Here is a 12,500-nt window from a genome sequence, read left to right as displayed (position 1 = left end):
ATCAATTTATTTTATGACGATTCATTTAATTTGATTTTTGTCCTTATTTTTTTCTCTCCTTTCTTTCTTTTCTTTTTCTTTTTTTTTTTTTTTTTTTCCCCCAAAGAAACGAAAACAACCAAAGATTTTATCGATCGACCGACAATTCCTTCGAGAGAAAAAGAACGAACGAGGAGTCACTTTTTCAAGGACACGTCACGGTTTATTCCTTACAAGGTTGCTTACCCTCCAGGTAGTCTCAATAGTAATTTTGATAATCCGATAATAATAATTAATTATTATTATCGTCGAATTTCGAGAAGCAAAAGAATGTTTTTCTTTTTTTCATTACAGATTACCATTCAAGATGGCGTTGTGCGAGTCGAAGGAGAGCCTCGAGAGAGCTACGAAAATATGGAAATTATATCCTTTTCAAGTCGACGATCACGATGATAACGGGGAACAGATAGGATCGATGTTCGTTTTTCCACGATTCGATATAAGTCGATGGTCAAAATCAATGAGATTACTTCGCAACGAAAGGGATCGAGAACAAAGATCGAACGATTCGGAAAGCTTTTTGAAGCCCACTCAAAAATATTTTCCATCGTCGATAATCTCGTTCGATCGTGATAGAAACGATCGAATAAAATCATTATCGAGTATAGTCAATCGAAATAATTTGACGAATTCGAAAGAAAATATAAAACGAAGAAGAAGAAGAAGACGAAGAAGGAGCGATCGATTGGATCGTCGTGAGATCAGACAAGGAAGCGAATTCCCCTATTCGAAATCGATCCCGTTCGATCCAAAAAGATTCGTTTTAAATGAAAGATCGAGTAAATTTCTTAAATCTAGTCCGTTCCTTTCGCGAAAATCTAGGGATATGAAAATGGAAAACAAATTTCCTTATTGAAAGGAGATACTATATTCATTTTTAAAGAAATTCGAATAATTCGAGCCAATATATCCGGTTATTATCGTGTTCGAAATAGTTACCTGATTGTGATTAATTTTTATCCTTAATTATTATCGATTTATTTAATAGAGATAGGTAAGAGAAAAGAGAAGAAATCACAAATAAAAAAGAAAAAAGATAAAAAAATATATATAAAAAAAAAAAAAAAAAAAAAAAAAAAAGATGAAAGAAAAAGGACAAAAAAAAATATAGAACTAATCGAATGACGATAATTATTATTAACACGTTGATTTAATATAGTAATATTTACTATATATGTATAATAATAAATTTTATATAGTATATTTACTGTATTAAACTATTTCTCATGATTATATATATATATATATAGTAATATATGATAAATAACATTTATAAGGGATATTACTATATTAACAAATATATTATAGTAATATATAATTATTGAAAAATAATAAGTTATAAAGAAAATTACAATTTTTAATATTTCATCTATCGATAATAATTAGAATGTTTTATAATTGCCATAAAAATATGTCACGGAAGAAAATTTTAAATTGAATCTAATAAATCCAACGTGTAATCAACGTGTTAATATCATTTTATTATTATTATTATTATTATTACTATTATTATTACTATTATTATTATTATTATTACTATTATTATTATTACTATTATATCAGAATGGACTTCAGCTGGAAATTATTTTTGTTTTCTTTTTTTTTTTTTTCTTTTCTTTCTTTTCTTTGTTTCCTTGTTGTTGTTTGTGTTTGTTTATCATTTCTTTTTTAATATTGAATACCGTTAGAGAACGTTTAACGATCGAAGGTTAGGTCGAAATGAGGTCACCGTGATAATAAGAACAAAGATACATAAATACATATATATATAAACATATACATATATACAAACATACATACATATATACCTCATATGTCACATAGATCTTTTTTGTGTCTTTGTATTGACATATCAACAACGTTGAACATACGTGTCTTGTTCCTCGTTGTTATGACGATCATCATAGTTTTTATCGGAAATCAAATCGACTTATAATCATAGATTTTTTCTTTAAAACGTATGTACATACACATATACGTATAAATATATATATATATATATATATATATATATTTGTGTGTGTGTACGTACTTATGTATGTACATGTTTCAAATTGATTCTTTATATACAAGAAGCATTATAATATATACGTTCTAATATATAATGTATTAATGAAGTAATGGCGCATGTTATCGAGCGATAATTATATGCTTTAGTAGATATGTATATATATATATATATATGTATATATGTATGTATATGTTTTATGTATGGTACATATTGCTGTGATATTTCAGGTTTTGTTAATTTACGTTAAAGAACATATCGTTGTTTATTATTTTATTTCTTTTTTCTCTTCTTTTTTTTTTGCCCCCTCGAGAGGTTCTCACCATCGATCGTTATATTTTATTTTCGTTATATATATTGTTTTTTTTTACCCCTATTTTTTTTTTCTTTTTTTTTTTTTTTTTTTAATTACTCTTTTTAAAATTAAGAACGAGCTTTGGTAGAACGCACGAAATATGTGATATGTATACAGATCAACAAGAGAGCGGATTATATTTTATTAATTCAGGGAATGTGAAAGCATTTCTATAATAATAATCACACCATCAAAGATCTGCCTTCAAAGTGATTCATGTTTTTTCTCTTTTTTTTTTCTTTTTTTTTTTTTTTTTTTTTTCAAATTCTTTTTTTTTTTCTTTTCCTTTTTCTTTTTTTTTTTTTTTTTTTTTTTTTTTTTTCAACACATTTCTCGTACGTCCGTCTGATGTCTTTTATATTAGAGGATGACTTAATAAAAGAAAAAAGAAAAAAAAAGAAAAAAAAACCATGCCTACGTTAATAAAATTGTATCCCTTTACAACGTTTTATTTCAAGATATAATAATAATTATAATTAATTGCAATTGCTTCGTTGGTGGATCATAATTAGATAGCATAATTAATCTTTTAATGTAATAATAAATTACTTCGATACCGTATAGTTACCGAACGAACTTCTATTTTCTTACGATGACGTAGTCGATAAGATTAGAATTAATTAATTAAATAAATAAATAAATAATTAAATATTTGTATGATGAAAATGCAAATGGAGCTTGAGATAAAGATAGATATAGAAAGAGATAGAAATATATAGACAAAGAGAGAGAGAGAGAGAGAGAGAGAGAGTGTGACAGCGAAGGAATTAAATTAATAATATAATTATAATTGCAAAAAAATATATAGTTTATTTTTCTTCTTATCACTTTGTACCATTTGACTCTTGAAGGTTATATTGTAACCCCGTGATGTCGTCATATCATAAGAACTAATTGAATTTTAATTTTCTATTGACTATTTCATTATTCGATAATCATTGAACTACTGCAATTAGTATTTACTAAAGTTACGGATTACAAAGTGCATCGGAAAATTTTAATGGTATCAATTTGATTAGATATTTTCAATATGGTGTTACTAATATTTAACTTTATAATCAAATGTATTTTTGTTTCTCTGCTTTGTTCCAAAAATGTTTAACTTCTTCTTCGATTATTATTCGTTGTATTAAACAATTGTTTAATTTTTGTCGTATTTTTAAACAATTGGTCAGTATTTTAAATATATATATATATAAAATATATAATACAAGTAATGCAATCCGGATGCAAACTTGACAATTAATCATTTATATCGATTAAAATATTTATATACGATAAATTTATTTTATCAAATATTTACTATTAATAATTAATAAAAAAAAAAAAAAAAAAAAAAAAAAAAAAAAAAAAAAAAAATACTGATCGAACTGTTATTATTTCTATAATGTTATTATTTCTATCGAAAAAATATTCTTTATCTTTTTGGAAAATCATAAATAGGTATAATTTGTAGGAGAAATGTATGATCGAAGATTTTTGCGAAGAAGATTATTGCGTTGAAAGAGTTCATGAACATCTCTAAGATCTTTATTATTAAATACCTCAATTGTTTCCTTGTTATTTCATGTTATATTTCTTACTATTTGCTTGTTCATAAATCTTACAGGATTATTTTCTCTCGAGACATGAAGACACGATCTCTTGCGCATTTCGTTATCACGCAAACTGGTTAACGCCACCTGACTACTTCCATGGAGTTCAGACTCCGCTACTTCTCTGTGTCTCGACCTCCAGCCCAAACAAGGTTACTCGAATCGAACCTGAATGACGACTTTGCGACGAAGATCAAGATCAAGAATATTGTTAACCTGAGTCCCTTTTGATTTTGAAATACGTTCGTACTCGAATAAAAATTTCTTTCTTTTCGTTTAAGAAACGTAACACCAAACGTTAAACTCAATAAATATTCAAAAGATATTACATTCCACATTTATATAAATATATATATATATATATATATATATATATAGTTATTTATTTATTTATTATATACACATAATGATAGGGGTAAACCCTTATTTAAAATTCTGTTTAGACCGTAATCAAGAGAGAGAGAGAGAGAGAGAGAGAGAGAGAGAGAGAGAGAGAGAGATAATTCAACTTAGACTAAACCTATGTTGCCGAATGATTTCACTACGTTTCAGGCCCACCTTACATTACACGTTCTAGTTAATTACAAGGAGAGGATGAGAAGAGAGAAGGCACGTTTATAGCATGTAATCTCGCTTCACCGAGACGATTTAACCACGACGAAGTGAAAGTAGTTGAATATTCTGTAGATTTATGCTCACTGAGAATATCACTTTATTGCATTATTACAATCGAAATTTGGATGAATGTATAAGAAAAAAAAAAAAAAAAAGAAAAAAAAATATTTCGATAGAAATATATTAACGATAAATATACATACTAAAAATCTTATCGATCTTTCTATTTAGAAAATTAATACGTATAATAGATGTTTGTAAATTGTAACATAATTGGATTATATCCAAACCCAAAAGTCTATCGGATCCGGTCCGGTCCGCTCCGGTCCGATCCGGATCGTCCTGATCCACTTAATGCACCCAAAAAGGAAGGCAAACGTTCGAGAGACACTAATGGATGCATTATATTTTATTCATTTAAATATATTCTTTATTCTTTCGATTTTATAAATCATTATCGTCATATATAATATCATATGTAATATAATTAATATATAATATAGAATATTCATCTATATGATATTTAAGTATAATATTTCTTCTTCTTATCATTTCTTCTTCTTATCTTCTTCTTATATATGAAGATAATATAAAGCGAGAGATAATATAAAAGAAAAAGGAAGAAAAGATTTTTTTCCAAGTTTACAAAATAATCGATTTTTCGTTTATACCAATGTCTTTAAAATAAGACGTTGTTCGTCAAAATCGATCAAATATTACGCCTGTATAACGTAAACCATAATAAAATTAATGCAAAGTAAGAACTAACATATGAAATGTATCGCGCCTGCACGTATGCAATTCTCGATACGTCGATGTATACAAAATACAACATATCGTATCGCGAACTTTCTAAATACTTTCGCTTTCTTTTCTCTTTTTCTTTCTTCCTTATAAACACATTAATATAATTACAAAGCAAAAAGAAAAAGAGAAAAAAAAAAAAAAAAAAAAAAAAAAAAAAAAGAAAAGAGAGAAAATAAAGATTATCGATATAACAACGGAAAGCAAGCATCGTGGTTAGATTGAACGATGGTTTTAATAAAAAAAAAAAAAAAAAAAAAAAAAAAAAAAAAAAAAGAAAGAAAGAGAAGAAAAGCAGAAGCCAAAAAAAGGAATGAACAAAGTAAAATGAAATAAAAACAAAAAAAAAAGAAAAAAAAGAGAGAGAAAGAGAGAGAGAGAAAAAAAGAAAAAGAAAGGAAAGAAGGAAAGAAATTAAAAAGAAATCTAATTGAGAAGAATACCCTAAGAGAATTATGATAACGCTCGGGTTTCGTATTAATAATAAACATATTTAGTTTAAGTTTGAGAAAGGTAAAGTATAAAGAATAAGAATAAGGAGATGAGTCGCGTCTTTAATACACAGGAGGCAGCGGAGGCTGCGGTTAGAAAGGCAGCTCGTCGAGTCACCGCGTGTCGCGACTGCATACCTATAGCACCAATACAAGCAAACTATACCAGCTGGATAGCTCGGTCTCTGCTCGCATGAGAGCTACCTGTCCAGTATGTACGGTATCCGCGTACGAGTAGTGCCGTACGTTCGATCATCATCGGTTCTTTGCGTTTAACGGTGCTACACTCCTGGCACGCATCTTTCTCTCTCTTTCTCTCTCTCTCTCTATCTCTTTTTCTCTTTCTCTCACTCTCTCTCTCTCTATCTCTCTTTCTCTCTCTGTCTGTCTGTTTCTCTCTTACTTATTGGACCCGGCTATTGGTCCAGTCACAGCATCCTCGTGTCTTTGATCGTACGAAGATCCGATTGAAAATACGAAAAAAAAAAAAAAGAAAAAAAGAAAAAAAGAAAAAAAGAAAAACCTACGCGCATTCGATATATTTGATCATTGTTGATACGATTAATCGGTACAGTGAAATTCTTCTTTATTCGTGTGTTGTTTCCGGGACACGCCTATTCCGAGATATACCGAAGATATCCTTGTTTTTTATCGGTGAGAACGACGTATAAAAAAAAAAAAAGTCCTTTCTCTTCTTTCTTCTTCTTCTTCTTTTTTTTCTTTTCTTTTCTTTCTTTCTTTTTTTTTTTTTCTATTTTGGGAAATATGAAATCCAATTGTAATCATAATCGTCATCGATCCATCTAATTAATATAAGTCGCGCGTGTGTGCGTGTATATATACATATATATATATAAAATAAGGTTATTTGTTTTTATTAATTTTTCAAAATTTATTTTTTCTTAACTTCGTTTTCTATTCCTCTTTCTTCTTCTTCTTCTTCTTCTTTTTGTTGTTGTCATTTTTGTTATTGTTCTTTCTCTTTACGTTTTCATTTCTATTTTTTTTTTTTTTTTTGATTTTACCATTTCTTTTCTTTTCTCTCTCTCTCTCTCTCTCTCTCTCTCTATCTCTCTTTTTTGTTCTTTTTAATATTGACTCTACTCGCTAGAAATCCCGCAATATTCTCGATTTTGCTTGCTCTCGAAGTAAATGGAATGCGTTTTTACTGTAGTTCGCTGAAGCATCATCGCAAGAGAGAAGGTCACGCATCGTGAAATACCTTTACGACGTTTATATACCTCTTTCTTATTCGAAGACTTTAGCTACCTCCTTTCGTGTATATCATCTTCTTCTTCTCATTCTTCTTCTTATTCTTCTTCTTCTTCTTCTCATTCTTCTTATTCTTTTTCTTTTTCTTCTTCTTCCTCTTCATTTCTTTTTTTCCACTTCTCTTTCTTTTCTTTCCTTTTTTTTTTCTTTTTCTTTTTCTTTTTTTTTTTTTTTTTCTTTTTTCCCTAACATTCTTATTTTTTTTCTCTACGACTAGTTCTTGAGATTCGAAAGAGAAGGACTGTGACTTCTCTTCTCTTGGAACGTTTGACCGACTACGGTGGTTTTAATGTTGTACGTCAGTTGCGGCAGGTCACGAGGAACGGCTCTCAAGATGGCCTACATTATACTACTTCGTTCTTATCGTTGACCAGAAAGAAAGAAAAAGAGAAAAGGAGAAAAAGAAGGACGGAGAAAGGGACGGAAACAGTAACACACAGAGAGAAAGAAAGAGAGAGAGAGAGAGAGAGAGAGAGAGAAAGAGAGAGAGAGGGAGAGGAAGAAACAAAGAGAAAGAGAGAGAGAGAGAGAGAGAGAGAGAGAGAAAGAAATCTTATCGATCAGAAGAATCGATTCTTCAGCATTTCGCAAAGTTCGATTCTCGAAAAGAGAAATGGGCCAAGCTTGGTGCAAAGAAAAGACCTCAAAGGCTCAGGATTCGAAATCCCCTTTGGATAGAGTCTTCGTTCGATGTGCTCATCGGGTATGTATAACCAAAAAAAAAAAAAAAAACAAAAAAAAAAATAACAAAAAAAAAATAAAGAGAAAGTCGCTTATTTTTTTTCTTTTTTTTTATTTGCTTCTCTCTCTCTCTCTCTCTCTTTCTCTATCTATCTATCTATCTCTTTCTTATTCTTTTCCTTTTGACCTTTAACAATAAATTTTTATTCGCATTTGTAAGCATCGAGTGACTCGTACGGGATCAGATTTTTTTTATTGAGAGAATTGTTTTGTACGTGTGTGTGCGTGCGTGTGCGTGCGCGTGTGTGTGTGTGTGTGCATGTGTGTATGTGCGTGCAACTGTATCATTTTTGATTCGATTTGAAAAATCGTTGGTAATTAAATCCTATTTTACTTACGACAGATTTGTTTTTTATTTATATATACAAAAAAAAAAAAAAAAAAAAAAAAAAAGAAATAAAAAAAAAAAAATAAAAAAAAATAGCTAAGATATAATTGTCGAATAATAGCTTTAAATATTATACATTTTGAATATTATTTTGATCGTTGTTCATAATTAATATCGTTTTATTTAAAACATTCGTACATCTCAATATGATTTAATTAAATTATTACAATATTTAGTTCGTTCTTGAAAGAGAGAAAGAGAGAGAGAGAAATAGAGAGTATCGTAATAGAATTGAAAATATATATTTTTCACATTGTTTTTACATTATCGAAAATCTTTTTGTATTACGAAATATCGTAGAAAATTTTTTTAACGTCATAATTAGAAAATGTTAGAGTATAAAAGTAGAACGTTTATCGTTTGAAAACGAGAGTTGAAGGACGTGACGACACAGGTGTCGATCGAATCTTATTGCAAAGGAAAAAGAGAGATGGATAAAATGAGTGTGTGTGTGTGTGTGTGTGTGAGAGAGAGAGAGAGAGAGAGAGAGAATAAAAAAAAAATAAAAAAAATAAAAAATAAGAATAAGAATAAGAAGAAGAGCAACCGGTCGTTTCTCGAGTTACCGACATGCAGTATCAATTAGCCTAAGAGCGATAAGTTACGTGCTAAACGAGAAATCGCGACTGGTACGGCTGACTCGTTTTATCGAGGATCGTCGAGAGTTCGACGAAAGGAAGAAAATGTTGGTTATATTTTTCAATAAGATAAATAAAATCTTATATATATATATATATAATCATATTTATTATTTATTATTATTTATTAGAACGTTTATATATATTGTCTTATTTTATTTGTATATATATATATATATATATATATATATATATATATATATATTTTTATTTTATGTTTATGTGTCTCTTTCACTCTAACTCTCACTCTCACTCTTTCTATGTATATATTAGATATATATATATATATATACTCTTTTAGATATAACTTTTCTGCATACCGACGAAATTATAGCTTGTCTGAAGTCTACTTTTACATTGGTTCTCTCACGTTTCACGTTTCTTAGCTACTTACATCGCAACAACAGGATTGTGACAATTGCGTAAATCTTAATCACATGTAGATACGTACGATGTATAATATTTATACAGGGTGATTCAAGAATTATATACTTAACACGTAACAAAGAATATATATTTTTCCGTAGGACATTTTCTTTCTTGTTTTTTCTTTTTTTTTTTTTCCTACGAACGGGGATAATATAATTTTTATATTTATTTATCTTGTTGATGATTAAAAAGATCAATGGATATCAATTAATAATTTTTTTATTTCGGAGTACATTCCCTCTTTTTTTTTTTTTTTTTTTTTTTTTTTTTTTAACCAATGTACATTCAAAATAAATTAGAAAATAACTTTTGTCTTATCCTGTATATCTATACACTCGCACACACATACATGTGTATATATATATATAATGTCCAATATAAATAGTAACGAAAAGTGTCAAGGATGATAAGGACTCGTCCGTTAAAAAAAAGAGAGAAAAAAATGGAAAAAAAAAGAAAAAAAAAGAAGAAGAAGAAGAAGAAGAAGAAAAACAAAGGAAACAAAAGTTAAAAACAAAAAAAAAGTCACAGGCTTTCAGAATAATCATGATGGACATATATCGTTATGGGACACAGTATATATACTTTCATTATGTACCGTCCCCATGTTATGTTAAATGTACGAGAATAAAGAAGTTGTATAAAAAAGAATAGAGGAAACTATGCCGATGAATCATATATGCCGTGAATGATGATGCCATCGATCGGATATATGGATGCATTTCGTTTCGTTATTTTTACTACTAATTTGTGCGACATCTTAACGAGATATTTGCTTGAAATATATATAAATTTTAGAGAAGATTTTTCCGGCCCAAGGATGACAAAATAAACGTGTTACGAAATACCAATAATAATAGTAGTAGTAGTAATAATATTAATAGTAGTAAATAGTAATAGTAATTAATATTAAAAGTAGTAATAATCGGAATGTAAAAGAATGATGCATAGGTACGTTCAATGACGCAGTTACAAACTCATCGTCGCTATTTAACGACTACATGTTGTTAATAAGTGATTACATGAGCAAGATAGATTACATATACATGCATAAATATATACATACATACATACATACATACATACATACATATATATATATATAAATATGTATATTTACACCAGATAGAATCGACGTCGAAAATTTATCTCTTTAGTTTGGAAAGAACGTAGATACTTGTTGATTATGTAAGAACAACTACAAGGCCATCATTAGAAATTCAATTTACAAATCGTTCCGCAGTTTTAAAAATAATATTATTAAGAGAAGAAATTTCTTCTTTAATTTTTTCTTTTTTCTTCTTCTTCTTCTTCTTCTTCTTCTTACAAATTTTCAAATTCCTCCCGCGCATTACGTGGGTAATCGACGCCAATCTCAGCGATTGGTTTATTTTTTCTTTCTCTCTCTCTCTCTATATATATATATATATATTATATATATATATATATATATATATATATATATATATATCTTCCCTTTTCTAGCTAACTCAACGAAGTTTACCCAACGAATTTGCAATGTAAACGTTGAGGGTACCTATAGACGACGTAGAACTCTTGTGTACGATACGTGTACGATTTCTAAAGGGAGTGAGTGTTCATATGTTATATAGTTTGTCGACAGGATGTTACCCTCGTGTCGCGTTATAATATAAGCGACTGCTCGTAACTCAAAAGCTTGTTGCAATCATCTCTCTCTTTTTCTCTCTCTCTCTGTCTCTCTTTCTCTCACTTTCTCTCTCTCTCTCTCTCTCTCTCTCTTATACACATATACATAACACGTTAACATCTCTTTTCCTTCATCTTTTTCCTAGGATTTTTTTAGATCGATCTTCGTCATATTAGAAACGTTTAAATTTCACCAATTTTCTTCTTTCATCCATCGATGGATGAAAAAGGTTATACGTACAACATATACATGTGTGTATGTACGTACGTATGTGTGTGTATGTGTGTGTGTGTGTACGTGTATATGTATGTGGGCGTATGTAGGTATCTCTTCGCTTTATCCGTCCTTTTTAACGTAATCGTGTTTTCGTGTTCTCGAGGATACAAAGAGAATTATGCAACGGTTTGCACGATCAGACTCGAGTTGCTCGTTGCTCGGTGATCGTCGTCGATTATGCAAGCCTACGCCAAGAGCGTCACGGTCCAAATCGTCTGGGTCTGTTTAAAAAGTACAAGAACAAGAACAAAGGAGAAAAAAAAAAGAAAAAAAAAAAAAAAAAAAAAAAAGCAAAAGATGAAACAAAAAGTTCCTTCCCATTGTTTTTTGAGTCTCTCCTTCTTTTTCTTCTCCTTCTTCTTCTTTCCTTTTTTTTTTTTCTTCTTTGTTTTTCTCTGTCCTTCTTCACTTCCTTCTTTTCCTTATTAACAAACACGATTCATAGATATCAATTTTGAAAAGGAAAGAAAAAAAAAAATAACGAAAAAAAAATAGAGAGAGAGAGAGAGAGAGAGAAATGGCGACTCGATTTTTCGATTCTTGATCGGATTAATCGGGGATTTAGATCGTCTGAAAGGGAATTCGCGAGTAGATTTCGCTTCGTTAGGGAAACTATGTGAAAGAGAGAGAGAGAGAGAGAGAGAGAGGCAGAGATAGGATACATAGATTGGTAAAGAGTGAGAGATACAGAGAAAGAGAGAGAAAGAGATAAAGAGAGAGCGTAGAGAGAAAGAGAGAGAAAGAGATAAAGAGAGATCGTAGAGAGAAAGAGATAGAAAGAGCGAGAGAGTATGAGAGAGTAGCTGACAGCTCGCAGCAAACTCCCGTGCCACGAAATTCCCGGCTGCCACGGGACACAACGGGGGCTTGCTTTAAAATTTAAATTATTCCTACTCGTCCCTGGATGCCACCTGTAGGTTCAATTTAATTTTACAACTGTACGCACCCAGACAATAGAGAAACTTCGGTAACGCGAGCGCGAGCACGAGTGTCGTTCCGTCAAGCTTGGATCTAATTTTTCATGGTACACTCTCATCTCTTCTGTACTTGGATATTCTATATCTGTCTATTCATTTATCCATCTATCTATTCGAATAGATAAATATCTAGATATTTATCATTCTTCCTTTATCTTTGGTTTTCTATTATTCTTTCTCTTTTTATCTTACTGCTTCTCCCC

General features: G+C 29.8%; 2 protein-coding genes across 15 annotated transcripts in view; both read left to right on the top strand.

Annotated features, from left to right (window-relative positions):
- The window catches only part of LOC124954358, a 13,737-nt gene extending 12,711 nt beyond the window's left edge, over positions 1 to 1,026 (top strand). For 5 of the 7 annotated variants that reach the window (XM_047507183.1, XM_047507184.1, XM_047507182.1 and 2 more), the window contains exons 3-4: positions 107 to 232; positions 334 to 1,026. In XM_047507183.1, the coding sequence (XP_047363139.1) occupies positions 107 to 232; positions 334 to 895 (688 nt within the window). In that variant the 3' untranslated portion in view covers positions 896 to 1,026. The remainder of the gene's footprint in view (positions 1 to 106; positions 233 to 333) is intronic. The other 2 variants (XR_007102523.1, XM_047507186.1) reach the window with 1 other exon arrangement.
- A 5,098-nt stretch (positions 1,027 to 6,124) lies between these two features.
- The window catches only part of LOC124954425 (uncharacterized protein MAL13P1.304-like), a 20,345-nt gene continuing 13,969 nt past the window's right edge, over positions 6,125 to 12,500 (top strand). For 5 of the 8 annotated variants that reach the window (XM_047507371.1, XM_047507369.1, XM_047507370.1 and 2 more), the window contains exons 1-2: positions 6,126 to 6,561; positions 7,397 to 7,882. In XM_047507371.1, coding sequence (XP_047363327.1) covers positions 7,793 to 7,882 — 90 coding nt within the window. In that variant the 5' untranslated portion in view covers positions 6,126 to 6,561; positions 7,397 to 7,792. Of the gene's footprint in view, positions 6,562 to 6,581; positions 6,771 to 7,396; positions 7,883 to 12,500 lie in introns of those variants that run through there. The other 3 variants (XM_047507366.1, XM_047507367.1, XM_047507365.1) reach the window with 3 other exon arrangements.

Source organism: Vespa velutina, chromosome 15 (assembly GCF_912470025.1).
Source record: "Vespa velutina chromosome 15, iVesVel2.1, whole genome shotgun sequence".
Classification (NCBI taxonomy): domain Eukaryota; kingdom Metazoa; phylum Arthropoda; class Insecta; order Hymenoptera; family Vespidae; genus Vespa; species Vespa velutina.
This window is presented reverse-complemented; position numbering and strand designations above follow the sequence as displayed.